Here is a 14161-nt window from a genome sequence, read left to right on the forward strand (position 1 = left end):
GAACACAACGTGGCTGGTTGTCACGCTGGTTTCCAGCAGAAACGAGGGCTCTCACTGAAAACATCAACTGCATTACAACTAAAGAGCACTCTTCGGCCACCTCAGGGCCTTCACTGAAACAGTATGCCCAGAATTAAGTCAAGTATTGGAATTTAATGAAGCCTTCTTCTGACGCCCCCTGAGCTGTCTCATTTCCTATAGTGACTGCAAAGTGATTCTCTATCTTGATAAGTGGCAGCTTTGCACGACCAGTGCTGGTTACAGTTCTCCCACTTCTAACACTGTGGTCTGGAAGAGGAAGTAGTTGAAGTATTTGCTTATAGGTTTCTGATGAGCAGGCTGGTGGAAGTTTTTCCCTTCTCTTCCTTCAAAATAGCTTTCCCTAGTGCTTTACTGACACCAGGCTGTTGAAGGAACGCTGTGAGCTTCAGGAGATGGGTCGGAGAGGGGAAGGTTTCCTGGATGCTGAGGCATTTGCAGCTCTGTGGAAAAGGAACTGCTGATTTGCTGCCCGAGCATCAAGGACGTGAGACACTGGAAGAGATTTGCACGCCCCAAAGTCACTGGAACCACTGAGCACCAGAGGACGAATCCCACACGGAGTCATCATTGGTGCCCATGGTCTCATCTGGAGCTCAAATTGAGGTGGGAGCGTCTCCAGCAACTGGCCATGGCCAACGAGAGCCTGGCTCTGAGCAGCCTGGACGGGATTTACATCGGTACCGAGTGCTTGGTAGCTTTGTTCGCCACTTTGGGTAACATCTTGGTCATCTGGGTGGTGAAGCTGAACATGACATTTCAGAACACGACTCTGTACTTCATCGTTTCCCTGGCGCTGGCTGATATCGCGGTGGGGGTCCTCGTCATACCCCTGGCCATCGTGGTGAGTCTGGGCATCAGCCTCCACTACTACATCTGCCTCTTTATATGCTGCCTCATCGTGGTTTTCACCAACGCCTCCATCCTCTCCCTCCTGGCCATCGCCATCGACCGGTACCTGCGAGTGAAGGTGCCAACCAGGTGAGTGTTGGGCCACCATGGCCCCTCCGCGTGCCCAGCCTCCACCCCACGGGTGCCACCTCCTCTCTCCTCCTTAACTTGGACCTTTCCTAACAAATATTTACTCCAAATGCATGTTTGTGCATGGAGAAAATACCTGTGCCTAAAAGCCTACCCAAGATGAGCTTTCTAGAGCAGGACCTGCTCCCTGTGGTTCCTAACGCAGCACGGAGGGACCCCCGGGGTCTTCATGGGGGGCCTGGAGCTCGGTGTCATCGCTGAGCAGGGTCTCACACAGGATGAGCCTGTGGTCAAATAGTTGAATTCTTCAGACGTTTGTTAACCACGCAGGACGCGGAGTACTAGAGATCTCTTTGGGTTTCCGAGGCTAGTCTTTTAGATAGAAGTCCTTTTAGTCTTTGCCAAAAACACAAAAGAAGTAACAGGCTTATTAGGGGCAAACTTAAGAAGTTGTTCACTTTTTATATTTGAATGTAAAAAGTACATAAGCTAGAAATCCAAAGCATAACCTCAGGTATGAAGGTAGTCGTATTTTTTTATGGGAAAAGGACATATAAAATTGAAGAAAGAACAGTTTGGTCCTACAAATGGCATAAACCAAATATAAAAGTGCACCCAGGGAAGCTGAGAAACCAGACAGGACTGCTAATAGTAGGGGAGCAGTACCTAGGCAAGAGGAGCACTGAGATCATACTGAAACAAGAAATGAAGTAGCTGAAAACATCCAATTATAAAGAGAGGAACTTAAGCATATTGCTTTATAGGGGTGCTGCAAGTAACTTACAAATGAAGAGTTAGGGCATGTCTCAAAATAAGATTTTGTCGTCCCTCCCTGCCGCCCCCCCCAAAAAAGCTAACGCTCCATTTTGTGACAATGAGCCTGTAGTATTTGAACGTGCGAGTTCTTGAAACCATCTTTAACTATTTAAAAAAACTGTTTGACACAACCTGGGTTTTCTTCCCCAACAGATACAAAATAATCACTAGAGAGAGAAGAGTTTGGTGGGCGCTGGGTTTGTGCTGGTCTTTGTCCCTGCTGGTAGGATTAGTCCCCATGTTTGGCTGGAACACGACAAAACCAAGAAACATTGACTTTCTCAGCTGTCGATTTACCTCTGTGATGAGGATGGATTACATGGTTTATTTTGGCTTCTTCATATGGACCCTCGTTCCTCTGCTCATCATGTGTGTGCTGTACACAGAAATCTTTTGCATCATCCGGACAAAGCTAACTCAAGGTACGACCAACGCGAGAGGGGCAGGAGGTTTTTATGGACAGGAGTTCAGGACAGCCAAATCCCTAGCGCTTGTTCTCTTCCTGTTTGCAATATCCTGGTTGCCTCTGTGCATTATGAACTTACTTTTCTACTTTTACCCTAAGTGGCAGATTCCAAAGCCTTTGATATACTTGGGAATCCTGTTATCCCATGCCAATTCTGCCATGAACCCCATTGTCTATGCTTGCAAGATAAAGAAGTTCAAAACCACCTACCTTTTAATTTTAAGGACCTATATCCTGTGCCAAAAACCAGATCCAGTTCTTACAGAGCAAACAACAGACCAACAGTCATAAATGAAGGATGAATGTTGACCCGCCCGTACACACCAGACCATTGCTAAATCACTTTGTTTTAGTAAGAAACTCATGGGAAAGTGTGTGATCTGTTTTATCTACTCCCACTCTTGCACAAACTGTTTTATGATAAGGGCAAGCTCCTCTTAATCTGATGCACATTTGACATCAAGCTCAAAAGGGTCGTTTATGATCTTCTGCATTATTGTACCCCAGGGAATTCTGCTGGGGGCTTGCTGTACCAAGGCCAGATTTTCCAGGCAAACATCTTCATTTAAAAGGCTCTTCCAGTTGCTATTTCCTGGTTTGGGTGTTATTAGGCATACCAGCGACCCAAAGCACTGTTAACAAGGTGGACTTTTTGCTCCTTGTTCCCCAGCTCAATCCATGGACTGCTGTGAAAGCCACTGCTTGTTCATTTCTAGTTCTAACTAAGGCTGTAACTCTTTTTTTTATAGTTTTGATTTCTCTTTTTGCCCAGCTATGGGCCCTTTGCTTACACACAGCTGGACTTGCCTTGATTTTTTTTTGTGTGTGTGTGTCAGTAGCACTTATCCAATAAAACTATAGCATCTCCTGTGACACCTCCTCCCTTGGATGATCTGCTCTGGGAAAGGGCCCTCATCTGCTGCTGGTCACCTCAGCTGAAAAGCCAGAACCTGCACTGACTTTGGGGACCCTCCTCTTCTTTGGGAGAGACCCTGCCCGTGAGAGACTTTCAATGCTTTTAAACCAAGACAATGCTCACCCCAGAAAGCTGCAAAGTTGACCTCAGATGTCGAGCACCAGGCAAGAGCCCAACTGCTGAACACACGGACTATTCACCAAGGAGATATGCTGGGGCCAGGAGAGCTCACCAGCCAAAAAATAGAGACCGTCAGAAAATAAACTAATGATATGTTGAAGTCCTTTCCTCCTTCCCTGGCTCCTTAACCAAGGACAGAATCAACTGTCTCTAAACCATCGAGGATGCATTTTCCTAATTATTTACTAGAAATCACACTTTTTGGAAGTTCTTCCTGCACAGCATATTCCCACGTGTAATTCTCCCTGCAATCACAGACTCTTCTCCTAATACCTGATTTAAATGTAATTTGCTGCAAGTCTTTGTAAACCTGTAGAACTGTAGCAACCTGTTACAGATCTGAGGACTACTCTAAAGGTGGATGTAAATATGTGCCTGTATTAAATCATTTCAAAATACAGAAGAGATACTTAAGACAAATTTTGCCCAGTATTTTTTTCCCTAAGGATTGGTTGAGTCTACTGAAAAATAGGATAAATGTGTTCTTTGTGTTGATAATACAACAGTTTGCAATCCAGGCATCTCCTCACTGACTCTTCTTACACCTTTTGTCTTCTCTGTCCATTTAGACTATAAATTTGAGTCTGGGCAGCTTGTGCTGCACTCGGTGTTGTCACATTTTCATGAATAATAATAAATGTTAGATAGATTTTACATTAGTTCAGCGTTAGTTCTTCTCCCATGACAATCAAAAAAGCAGCCTGTGTGAAATCTGCACAGTTTTGGTGGGTGTCCTGACTGGGACGGCACAGAAATAGTGAATATTAGAGCACAGTTCACACAGCCTGGGTTTAAGGGAACATGGGTCACGCTGAAAACAGGTCATTAAAGGGCAGGCTCTTTTTGCTCCGTGTTTAAATAGTAAGAGCGATCTAGAAAAAGCAGAAAAAGGAATGCATCATTCTGCTGCTTATCTCAGGAAGGGTTGGCATCTGCTCCTTTAGCTGAGATCAGACATCTCAGTTCATTATCTGATGTAACCCCCATCACAGGCCAAAGCTCTGCCCGGTTACACAGTTCAACTCTAATTAACCAACAGGCCAGCAAAGGAAGTGGCTGCATAAGTATATCAGCATTTTGCTACATGATCTCTGACTGTAGAGATATAAATTGATAGAACTGATTGCTTTCAGCAGAAGAACAGGCCCCACCTAAAGAGCAGTAAATTGTTCCCCAGAATGACGCACTGCAGACTTTGCCTATGGGTTTTTGAGAAATACCTACTGGGTTCTGCCTGAGGTGGAGCTGGCTGGGAAACGCTCGTGTGGGTCTCCATCCCTGGTTCCCCCTTCAGCACTTACTCGAAGCAGCCGTGGTGTTCAGCCCCAGAGAGAGATCCCACAGGCTGGATAACGCTGAAGGTAGACGTGGGGATGGGGTGAAGGCACACACCAGCAGCCCATGGGTGTACAAATACCACTCGGGGAGAGGGAAGCCTCAGGGCTGGCTGGGGGAGATGCAGTAGCTCCAATAATCCACCCTTTAACAGTGCAACCAGATGGCACTCCCAAAATGTCAGGGAATATCATAGGCCACTGCTGCCCATGCACCCTTCAAAGCACCACGTCACCCGTGCCATTCCCAGTCACCCTCCCAGGGCTGGACAATCCCTACTGGATTTCCCTGTACCCACGCATTTTGCCTTGCAAATTCCTGCTGTGAAAGGCTGTCTTTAGGGAGGGCACAAGTACAAACACCTCTAGCAGAAACCTACTGAAACAGGGGAAAAGGGAGAGGCAGAGGAGCAAAACAGCCCTCACACCACCTCCTCTGTTGGGATTAGCAGACCCCGTTGTTCCAAATTCCTCTAGCTGTCTACAACACTACCATGAAAAGCTGTGGGTGACTATGGAGAGCTCTTGGCATGGGAAAGGGAGGGACAGACAGATGCTCTGGGATAAGCCTGGGACTCGTTAGCAGGCACACAACACACCAAGGGTCTCTGTCACCCTCTGTCCCCAAGGGCTGTACCACGCTCAGCTCCGCAGGCAGGGACACCAAATCACTGCACTCTGGTTTGCAATGTTTCACGAAGAAACAAAATGGTTATGCTAAGTCTATATGGTTGTGCTAAGTCTCAGTCCAATTCACGGTGAGGAAACACCTACAGTAAAAACCCAACACCCTAACTGGTCTCTGGTGAATCACCTCTTCCCACACTTTAACACCGGGTCTACCACAGGAAGGCAGCGCTCTGGTTGGGATGGTGAACTAACATTTGTGCAGAACAGGTAAATTTTCAGACATTCTTACTTCTCAGCTGCTGTCAGGCAGCAGACTAACATTGTTATAATTTTAAGCCAAAAAAGAATTGGGAACCAACTACAATCACCCCTCATGAACCTCCCAGCAGCTGCATGTTTTGAGGAGTAATAGCATATTTTCTCTATTAAATAGCACTTGAAGAAACTGCTATGGCTGAGATGAGAGCAGACATGCAAAACAAAAATGACAAATTCTATTCCTGACCCTGTAGGGGTCAGCCTTACCCACAACACCTCCCACGCCAGATTTCAGACCATGATGGTGTCTGTGCACCTGCTTTTCAGTGGTTCCCCCTGAATCCCACCAGCTTCTGCAGGCAGGGAGGCAGGACAACCCAAGGGGCTGGCAGAGGTGGAGCCACTGCTCCTCTAACTGCTTGTTGGAAAGACACCAAGGGCACCAGGCCTGAGCTGAGCTGGGTCCAGCTGCCCACCCGTGGCCTGGTGCTGCCATCAGGAGGCACATCCCACCCTGCTCCTCTGAAGCCTCCCAGATGTCACACTTGGGTCTTCAGCTGCAGCTCACGGGAGGCTGTAGGACGCGAGGCACTTGTCCTACCCAAGACATTCCCCCAGAGAGGCGTTTACAGCAGCACACAAACAATCATCCCTGTTTTCAGAAATGCAAAATACCTGCTGGAATCTCCCTGGTGACCAAAACCAAGGTGGCTTCTGGAGCCCCGAGGGCCAAGGCAGCAGAAAACCTCGCTCTGACGGCACTTCCTCGGATGACAAATCTCCCATCTGAGAGCACAGGAACATGCAAAGCAGCTTCTCTGTGGCTGTTAAGACTGAGTCACTATTGGTAACTTTTCCCCATTTTATGAAAAGAGGATGATTTTGAACTTTTTACAGTGTATTTAGAACACTACGGGTAATAAAACATGAATGAACATTTCCACAAATTTTGAGAGCCACACTGTGCATTTGTTTTACGTGACCCAATCAGGAAGCAGACATTTCCATACAAATAGTTCATTACCATAATTTCAATAGACAGAAAATAACCAAGCAGAGCACTTGGCAATCATAAAACCCAAGAAAAATACCATCCTCAGTGACAGAAAAGGGAAACACAAGGGCACAGACATGAATAGACACAGAGAAAAATTTCCATTTTTCAGTTCTCTTTGGTAGTTCAAAGCAATAGCAAACACACAAATGGAAACTTTACAAGGGCATTGGTAAGGAATCACTAAGATTTCTACAGATGAGCAACTACGGTATAAAAAGAAGTTTGTCCACACCTGTTGGTAAGCGGTTTGGAACAGGAGACGTTAGTTTCCCTGTATAACTATAGAATGAGCTGATGTTACATACATTTCTCAGAGCACTAGAGGGCCTTGGTATAAATGTTCTGGCAGCATTTGATGGGCAGGAAGTGCAAGCGCCTTCATTTCACCAGAAGCTTCACCATCACACAGCCATCGGCGCCCGGCGGAAGACCAAAGTGGTGTAGGCAACCTCATTCTGGGGATGTGAAAGCAGCCGCAGACATTAGAGAGAGAGAGACAGCAAATTATCACATCTCAGCATGAATTCCCTGCTGTGAACTTGTCCTCAGCACTACAGGCCATACGCGGTCACAGCCTGTCCCTGCACATGAGGAATCTAGTAAAGGCTCTGCTGGAGCAGATCAAGCTGTTAGTCTGGCTCAGGATCCCAACTCTTCCAAAGAATCGTGAATGAAAACTGCAGAAATACTTGCCATTTAAAAAGATTTTCCCCTAACCTGCCTGATAAGTGGGTTGAACCCCTGAAACATGTGGGGAGTCTTGCTTTTGAGCCCTGTGATAACAGAGAAGGAATATCTTTTCTTCTACTGTCCAGGTACTTCCTCAGGTAACTATAAACAAAGGCTGAAGCCTTGGATACACAAAAGCATTTTTCCTCAGTCAAAAGAACTGTCGATTAACCCTTGAGTCTTGCAAGAGCAAACCTCTTTCCCCCACCAAAAAAAAAATTTAAAAAAAAATAAAATTACCATTCCATGAAGAATCTGAAGTCTCTGCATAAAGTATTAGAAATAAGAGTGGTGACTTTTACCTGGCCGTTCTTAGCAGGTTCCTCAGTCGCTGCCTGGGAAGGAGCTTGCTCTTGTGTGCTCTGGTGGGATCTCTGCCTCCCTGGGAAGGAGAAGGAGACCTGTCTGCCCCGTGGCTGGAGACAGCAGGGCGAGAGCCAGACAGTGCAGGGCTCAGACATGGCTTGTAAAATCTGTCCCAGCCTGGACCCCCCCACCCCTGGAAGTGCCTGGGCTGAAAGCAACTCATGCATTTGGTGAGAATTCTACGTGGTCAGTGTTAGAATGAAAAAAACACACCCAAACCCACCAAAACTCATCAGTGCTAAAGTTAACTCCTCTGTGAAAACAGCCTCTGGGATGATTCGTGAAGAGTAACTTCCGGAATGACCTGTTTATTGATATATTAACCATTCAAGGGAGACATAATTTGAGCCTCTTTTGAAATAACTCATGCAGAAGTTGCTTTGAGACCCGAGTGCTACAAGGTGTGGCCCCAAGAGCACGGAAACTCAGCACCATCCACGTCAAAATGCAGAGCACCCAAAGTTAAGCACTTGTCTGCTGCCAGGTCTGGCCCATCCTGCTGCTGTTACTCCCTCCATCAAGCCACTTACTTTGCCTGACGAGGTAGACGATCGCAAAAACCACCATAGTCAACAGGATGCCGGAGAGAAAGGCTAGAGACATGTAGAGTATCTCAGGGCTGTCGAGACACAGAACACGCTGTCAGAGCCCCCCGTTTGAACAGAGGTGTTGAAGAATCAGCAGTGCCCAAATTCACCAAACTTTATGAAATGCAATGCATCGTTTATCCCAAGCCCATGAGATTAAAAGATGCGTATCTATCTGCATTAAGCGTCACTATGAATTAAATAGTGCACAGACGAGGAAGTTCTAAGCAACCTTTTAAACCCCAAGGCATGAAATGTATGAGATACAACCCCCCCCTTGGCGGAGGGAGCAGCCTGCAGTCCCACCGAACTCGGGGCTCAAGGGCAGGAAATAAAGAGGGAGCATTTACTTGTCAATCCAGCAGGTGACTTCTGAAGCTTTTATGTTGGCCACAGTGGTGTCTACAACAGTGGTGTGTACAGCAACAGTAGTGGGAATGGGTTTGGGTGTAACTAGAAGTGAATAGGAAAAAAAGCATCAAAAACCAGATTTAAAATTTGTTACTTTCTTCACTAACATTACAAGCAACATGAACTACACAGGGACACACGCCTGCTCAGGTAGGGATTGCTGTAAATACAACATTTCTCTGTCAGAGAGCTGAAAGTGGAAACATCAGACAGAAAAAAAATATTGCTATTCTTTCTGTCCCCCAGCAACCTTTGGCAGCCACACAGTTCTTCCCCAAACACACACACCTGTGCCCCCCCAGCAGCAGCCCCTTGCGAGCCAGGCCATCACCGGCTCAGCCAAGGACACCCCACTCTAGGAATAAAGTCCTCAAAGAAGGAAATACCTGCATTTTGTTTTGAGGAACCACCTCCCATTCTCTCCAAACACTAATGAGCAGTAACAAAAGCTAAAAGGAAGGGGGAAAAAAAAAAAAAGAGCTGTATTTATATATATATACACATTAGAGAAAAACAAACCTCTTCTAATCCATAGACTTTATATAGTTTTTATCAGTGTTTCAGGTGTCTGATACCCCCCAGCACAAACCCAGGGGTTACTCAGCACAGACACCTGCTCCTGTGCACACACGTGTGTGCTCACTGTGCTCCGATGGACACGCTGCCTTCTCTCACCAGGGGGGAGCATATTTAATAACCGACAAAAAAAAAGCCCCCCCAGGATCACTTTGGCAGCAGCCAGGTTCATGAATATTTCCACAAACAGAAGCAGCTTTGAGAAAATGCTCCTTCAAGCTTATCTTTCTGAAGTTACCCTGCCTTTCCCCCACTACAGCAGGAAGGGCAACTTCTCAAATTTGGTGGTAAAAAATCTTCGATAGGGAAATACCAGGCTACTACCAAATTTCTAGTATTTCTCACTGCAGGGATTGCAAACCGCACAGCAGGAATAAGGTGAAAGTGATCATCTTGTTCCAGGGTGAGACACCCAGACCTCCCTGCTCCCTGCACCAACACCTTCTCTGCAGTAATTAACAGCAGCCCCAAAGCCCTTCAGCTCCAGCATCTTACCTGGCACCATGGGGCTGCCGCCCGAGAGCTCCGCAGGCGCCGGCGCAGCAGCTCGACCGCCGCCTTTGCAAGAAGAACGTTCCAGCTCGAGTCATTCAAATGTGGTGTTACCCACATGTGGAAGTTGGGCAACTTCACTTTTTTTTTTTTAATTATAAAAACAGGAAACTATGAAAGACACCTGCATTATCACGAACTGCTGGTCTAAAAAAAGTAAGGCAGTTTCAGCCCAACTCGGCTCACTTCTTACCTCTAAAGAACACTTTCTTTTGTTTTTTTTTTGCTGAAAACTATGTTATTTTACTATTTTACTAACTCTCCTAAAACCAAGCATTTCCCAACTCCAGTACCACTCCATATAAAAGGCCTGTGAACGCAGTCTAGCCTGCTTAGTGAAGTTTATTTACTAAATAAATCACAACAGAGAAAGGGTAAGGCTACACGTCAGTAAGGGCTTTGCTCAGCAGGGACACTGGAGCTGGAACCACCTTCAGGGGAAAAAAGTTTCCTCTAAAAAGAAAATTAAAAGGCTTAAACTGTGTATTATTGTAATACACATAGAACTATTTTCCTTGTTACACAAAAAAGAAAATAAAGAGCAACCTTTTTTTTTTGGTTTATTCCTATGAAAATCCAGTAAAACCCCACCCTCCTGAAGAAACTCATCCATTGCACTGGCTTAAACTCAACACTGGCGAGTTCAGTTGCGGCCAAGTTTTCCGGTAGCTTTTGGCAGGTTTCCTGCCACCTACATCCTCTTTTCCACACAAGAGGAAGGCACTTTCATCACTATTTGAAGCTTTGTTATGAAAATTCTATTTTTCAGTTAATTTTTAAAATGAAGACATTCATTCTGAGTACCTCCGAGGACCCGACGTGGTGAGCGGGAGCACTGGTGCTCATCTTGATTTTAGAATACATTTACAATTACAGTAGGGATCATTATTAAACAGAAATCTAACCCAAAAGCTGATCATTGTGTTAGCACCAGAATGCTTCACTCTGAAGAATTATCTCCAAAATTGGTCATGATCAAACAGGGAACCAAACAACCCCCACTCTAAAGTAACCGCGGCAGTCTGTGTGTCTGACCCAGCTACCTCAAACACAAAAACTAAACTGCTGTTGCTACTGCTAGTGACAGACAGCGGAGTGGTTGGTTGGTTTCTTTGTTTGTTTAATTACACTTTAGAATCATACAGTTTCCAACAGTAAGCAATGAGACAGGGCAGTGGAATGGGAGGTGGTTACACCGCTGCCTGCGCACTCTTGGATAGTGCCTTCAGGTCCAAAATGCACTTTGCGATACTCTCCTTCTGCTGCAAGAGAAAGGAAAACAGCTTTTAGACTTTTTGAAAGTCATTCTGACATGCAAAATACGCAATCTAATGCACTTTAGAGACCCCTTTTTAGACCTATAAATGGGATACAATTATAGCTCATGAAGTCAGAGATTCAAACCCAAACAATGACCTGCATTAAAGCACCTCCGTGCAGTACTAGGAAAATTTTTTTTATATTTTTGTCTTCAGCCTCATTCCTCAGAAGAAATGACGTCTGGAGCCCATCTGCAGATCTGAAGCTGCCATGCTCTTACAGAAAGAATTTTACAAGTGAGTTTCCTGACCTGGTAGCTGCACACCTCACAATGAGCTTAGCTCTACGGTTGCAACAACAAACACCACACTTGATTTCAGCTAAAATCACCAGCAGCACCAGCATCTGGTCCCTAGTACCTGGGCTGGTCAGCTCTTACAGTAGCAACACATTGCAGCCAGGTGTGGAAGCCACCCAAAGATACCCTAACATCTTCTGGCTTAAGGCAGAATCACCCAACAGCAAATATTTCTACAGACTAAAATGCAAAGCAGATAAAAGCAAGTACCTGTTGAGGTGTGATGCTCTGAATGACATTTTTCTCCACCCACTGAATCATGTGATCTTGTTCTTTCTGACGCTTTAAATTCTGCATTGCCACCTGGTAGTCCAGCCTTTTCTTTACTTCATTGTACACCATCATTAACCTCTCTCGATAATTCGTTTCCAGCAGCATCGCGATATTATTCTAGACACAGAAGATGAAATCAAAGGGTTAACGCTTGCAAGAACAGAAAAGAGCAGCTGAAGAGAAGTCACTGGATGAGGCCCACGGAACTGGCCCTGTCGGCAACACCCAGGGGGCAAAGGGCTCGTTATCATTAGCAGTTTAAGAGGCACCCAGATTAGGCAGTGGAGACTGCAGTGGAATGGAGAGTGGAGCTGGTCCCACGTACCCGCTTCGCGTCAAAGAGGTAACTGCGGCCTTCAACCCGCCATTGCTCCTTCTTCTCCAGCTCAATGGCCGTCTCAAGATCCTTAATAGCCTCGTTTTTCACAGCTAGAGCTTTAGCAACTTTCTCCTAAAAGAACAAACAAAAAATACGCTTCAGAACGCAAGAAAGATGCAAGGAGAATAAGTGATCTGTAATTAACTTCTGGAATTCTACATTAAGATTTGAAAGTGTCTGCGTAAACTGGCTTGTGACAGAGTCGAGGTTAAAGGATGACAAGACAAAAGAATCAGGGGTCACAATCAACTGTACTTTAAAAAAATCATGAACTGTTTTCTTTTTAAGATTTATGTAACAATACTAATGTAAAATCTAAACCATACCTTATTTAAGCAAAATTCTGATGAGAATAGTCAGAACAGTCTGACTATTCCACCTGTTCCAGGTGACAGCCTGGACACAGTATTGTTTTAAATGTTTTGTGACAGCCTGGACACAGTATTGTTTTAAATATTTAAGCAAATCATTTAGAATATTTATTAACCACTACAAAGTTATATTATGGATTCTTTTGTTACCTCATTAAGTTTGTCAGCAAAAGCTGCTACATCAGGCCCAAATTTTTTAACTCCATAAATGATGACTGATAATATGCAGGCAGCTGCAACCGTCTCGTGATTAATTACATAGATTTCCTTGGAGAGAAAGTAAAGCAGGAGTCCAGTTCCCAACATATAAGGCCCTAAAAGAACAATAAAGCAGCATTATTTGTACAAAGCATGAAGAAGCTCACTAAAGTCAAATAGCCAAGAGGGAGCTACTTTAAGGCATACAATGGGATCAGCAAGTGTTCTTTTCTACCACAACAATGATAAAACCCCAATACTGCCAAAGGGGAAGGGTGCCACAAGGATGCTCACTGGAAGCAACTTGCCCAGGACCAGCTCTTCTGCTTATTCAGAAACAGGCAAAAGTCTCCATTTAAAGGTTTTGAATGTCAGCAGGCAAATAAACCTTCCTGCAAGATTGCACTCTTAACATTATTTAACCCTTTATTTAAAGCACAGGTGCTGAGCTCTAGAGGCAGTAATTGCTGCACTGGCTCATTCTTCACAACCCCCTTCTGCGTCTGCAAAAATAATTTCCTCAAATATTTTACCTTTTCAGCTACCAGAAGTAGTGGACAGAACTAAATAAGCGTAACTAAACACACATTTAACAAAAAACATAAAAGTACATATTAACCTGTAACTCCTGTTTTAGGATAGAGAAACTGGAAAAACTCCTCAGGGATCAAACCATGACGGACTTCTCCTCCTTTCTCAGGCAGAGGTGGCAAAGGAGCCAAAGACTGCTGAGTCGTATGCAGTGGTCTTGTGATGTGCAATACACTATAAATAACGAGAAAGCTTCCATTGAGCTTATTAAAAAAAACAACAAACCAAACCAAAAGCAAATAAATCCACCCTTAGATGAAACTGAAACATATTTCTAATTAAATAGGTAGGCATTCATTAGACACGCCTCCTTTGAAGAAATGGGCGGGACTAGATAACCTCCAGAGCCTCCTTCCCACCGTAACTATTCCATAAGCCCGCTATATTAATTAGAAAAATAAAGACAAACCCGCGGAATAACGTTATTTACAAACAACGCCGGGTGGGTTTCTGAGGCGCTGCCAGGCCTCCTCAGGCAGCCCCTCGCTGAGTGGGGGCGGCAGCCGGCCGGGCCGCCCGCCAGCCACTCCCGAGGCACCGCTAGGCCTCAGTCCGAGGTCCGAGCCCCCAGCACTGCTCGCCCAAGCCCCCGGCCCTCCCCCGGTACTCACCCCACGGCTCCGGGAGGCGGCAGGCTCCTCAGCGCGGCCGGGGCTGAGGGAAGAAGAGGGGCAGAGAGCGTGTCAGGACAGAGCTCAGCCAGAACAGCCCCCCCAGTACCCCCCCTACCCCAGGGAGACGGCGCACCCCCCCTTCCCCATCTCACCGGCGCGGAGGAGGAGACGGGAGAGCATGGCGGGCGGGACCGGGCAAACAGCGAGACGACCCCCCCC

At 45.7% G+C, this 14161-nt stretch overlaps 2 protein-coding genes across 2 annotated transcripts; one reads left to right on the plus strand and one right to left on the minus strand.

Moving 5' to 3' along the window:
• Positions 1–414: 414 nt before the first annotated feature.
• LOC106891750 (adenosine receptor A3-like) lies at positions 415–2868 on the plus strand. Its single transcript, XM_014948474.1, has 2 exons — positions 415–1020; positions 1990–2868. Exons 1-2 carry the CDS (start codon positions 671–673, stop codon positions 2591–2593), a joined length of 954 nt encoding a protein of 317 aa, XP_014803960.1. The 5' UTR covers positions 415–670; the 3' UTR covers positions 2594–2868.
• An 8129-nt stretch (positions 2869–10997) lies between these two features.
• Positions 10998–14155, minus strand: ATP5F1 (ATP synthase, H+ transporting, mitochondrial Fo complex subunit B1). The gene is made up of 7 exons (XM_014948542.1): positions 14095–14155; positions 13940–13982; positions 13357–13502; positions 12690–12853; positions 12115–12240; positions 11727–11906; positions 10998–11160 (listed from the first exon to the last, which is right to left on the minus strand). Exons 1-7 carry the CDS (start codon positions 14120–14122, stop codon positions 11089–11091), a joined length of 759 nt encoding a protein of 252 aa, XP_014804028.1. The 5' UTR covers positions 14123–14155; the 3' UTR covers positions 10998–11088.
• Positions 14156–14161: the final 6 nt, after the last annotated feature.

This window comes from Calidris pugnax, unplaced genomic scaffold, assembly GCF_001431845.1.
Source record: "Calidris pugnax isolate Ruff unplaced genomic scaffold, ASM143184v1 scaffold91, whole genome shotgun sequence".
Lineage (NCBI taxonomy): Eukaryota > Metazoa > Chordata > Aves > Charadriiformes > Scolopacidae > Calidris > Calidris pugnax.

What these genes read in the sequence shown, in the direction of transcription:
- LOC106891750 (XM_014948474.1), top strand. Translation starts at nt 671, where the DNA reads ATGGCCAACGAGAGCCTGGCTCTGAGCAGCCTGGACGGGATTTACATC. An exon ending in CGAGTGAAGGTGCCAACCAG is followed by an intron (nt 1,021 to 1,989) that starts GTGAGTGTTGGG and finishes CTTCCCCAACAG; the next exon opens with ATACAAAATAATCACTAGAG.
- ATP5F1 (XM_014948542.1), bottom strand. Translation starts at nt 14,122, where the DNA reads ATGCTCTCCCGTCTCCTCCTCCGCGCCG. An exon ending in TTGCTGACAAACTTAATGAG is followed by an intron (nt 12,241 to 12,689) that starts GTAACAAAAGAA and finishes TTGTTCTTTTAG; the next exon opens with GAGAAAGTTGCTAAAGCTCT. An exon ending in AGAGCATCACACCTCAACAG is followed by an intron (nt 11,161 to 11,726) that starts GTACTTGCTTTT and finishes TTTCTCTTGCAG; the next exon opens with CAGAAGGAGAGTATCGCAAA.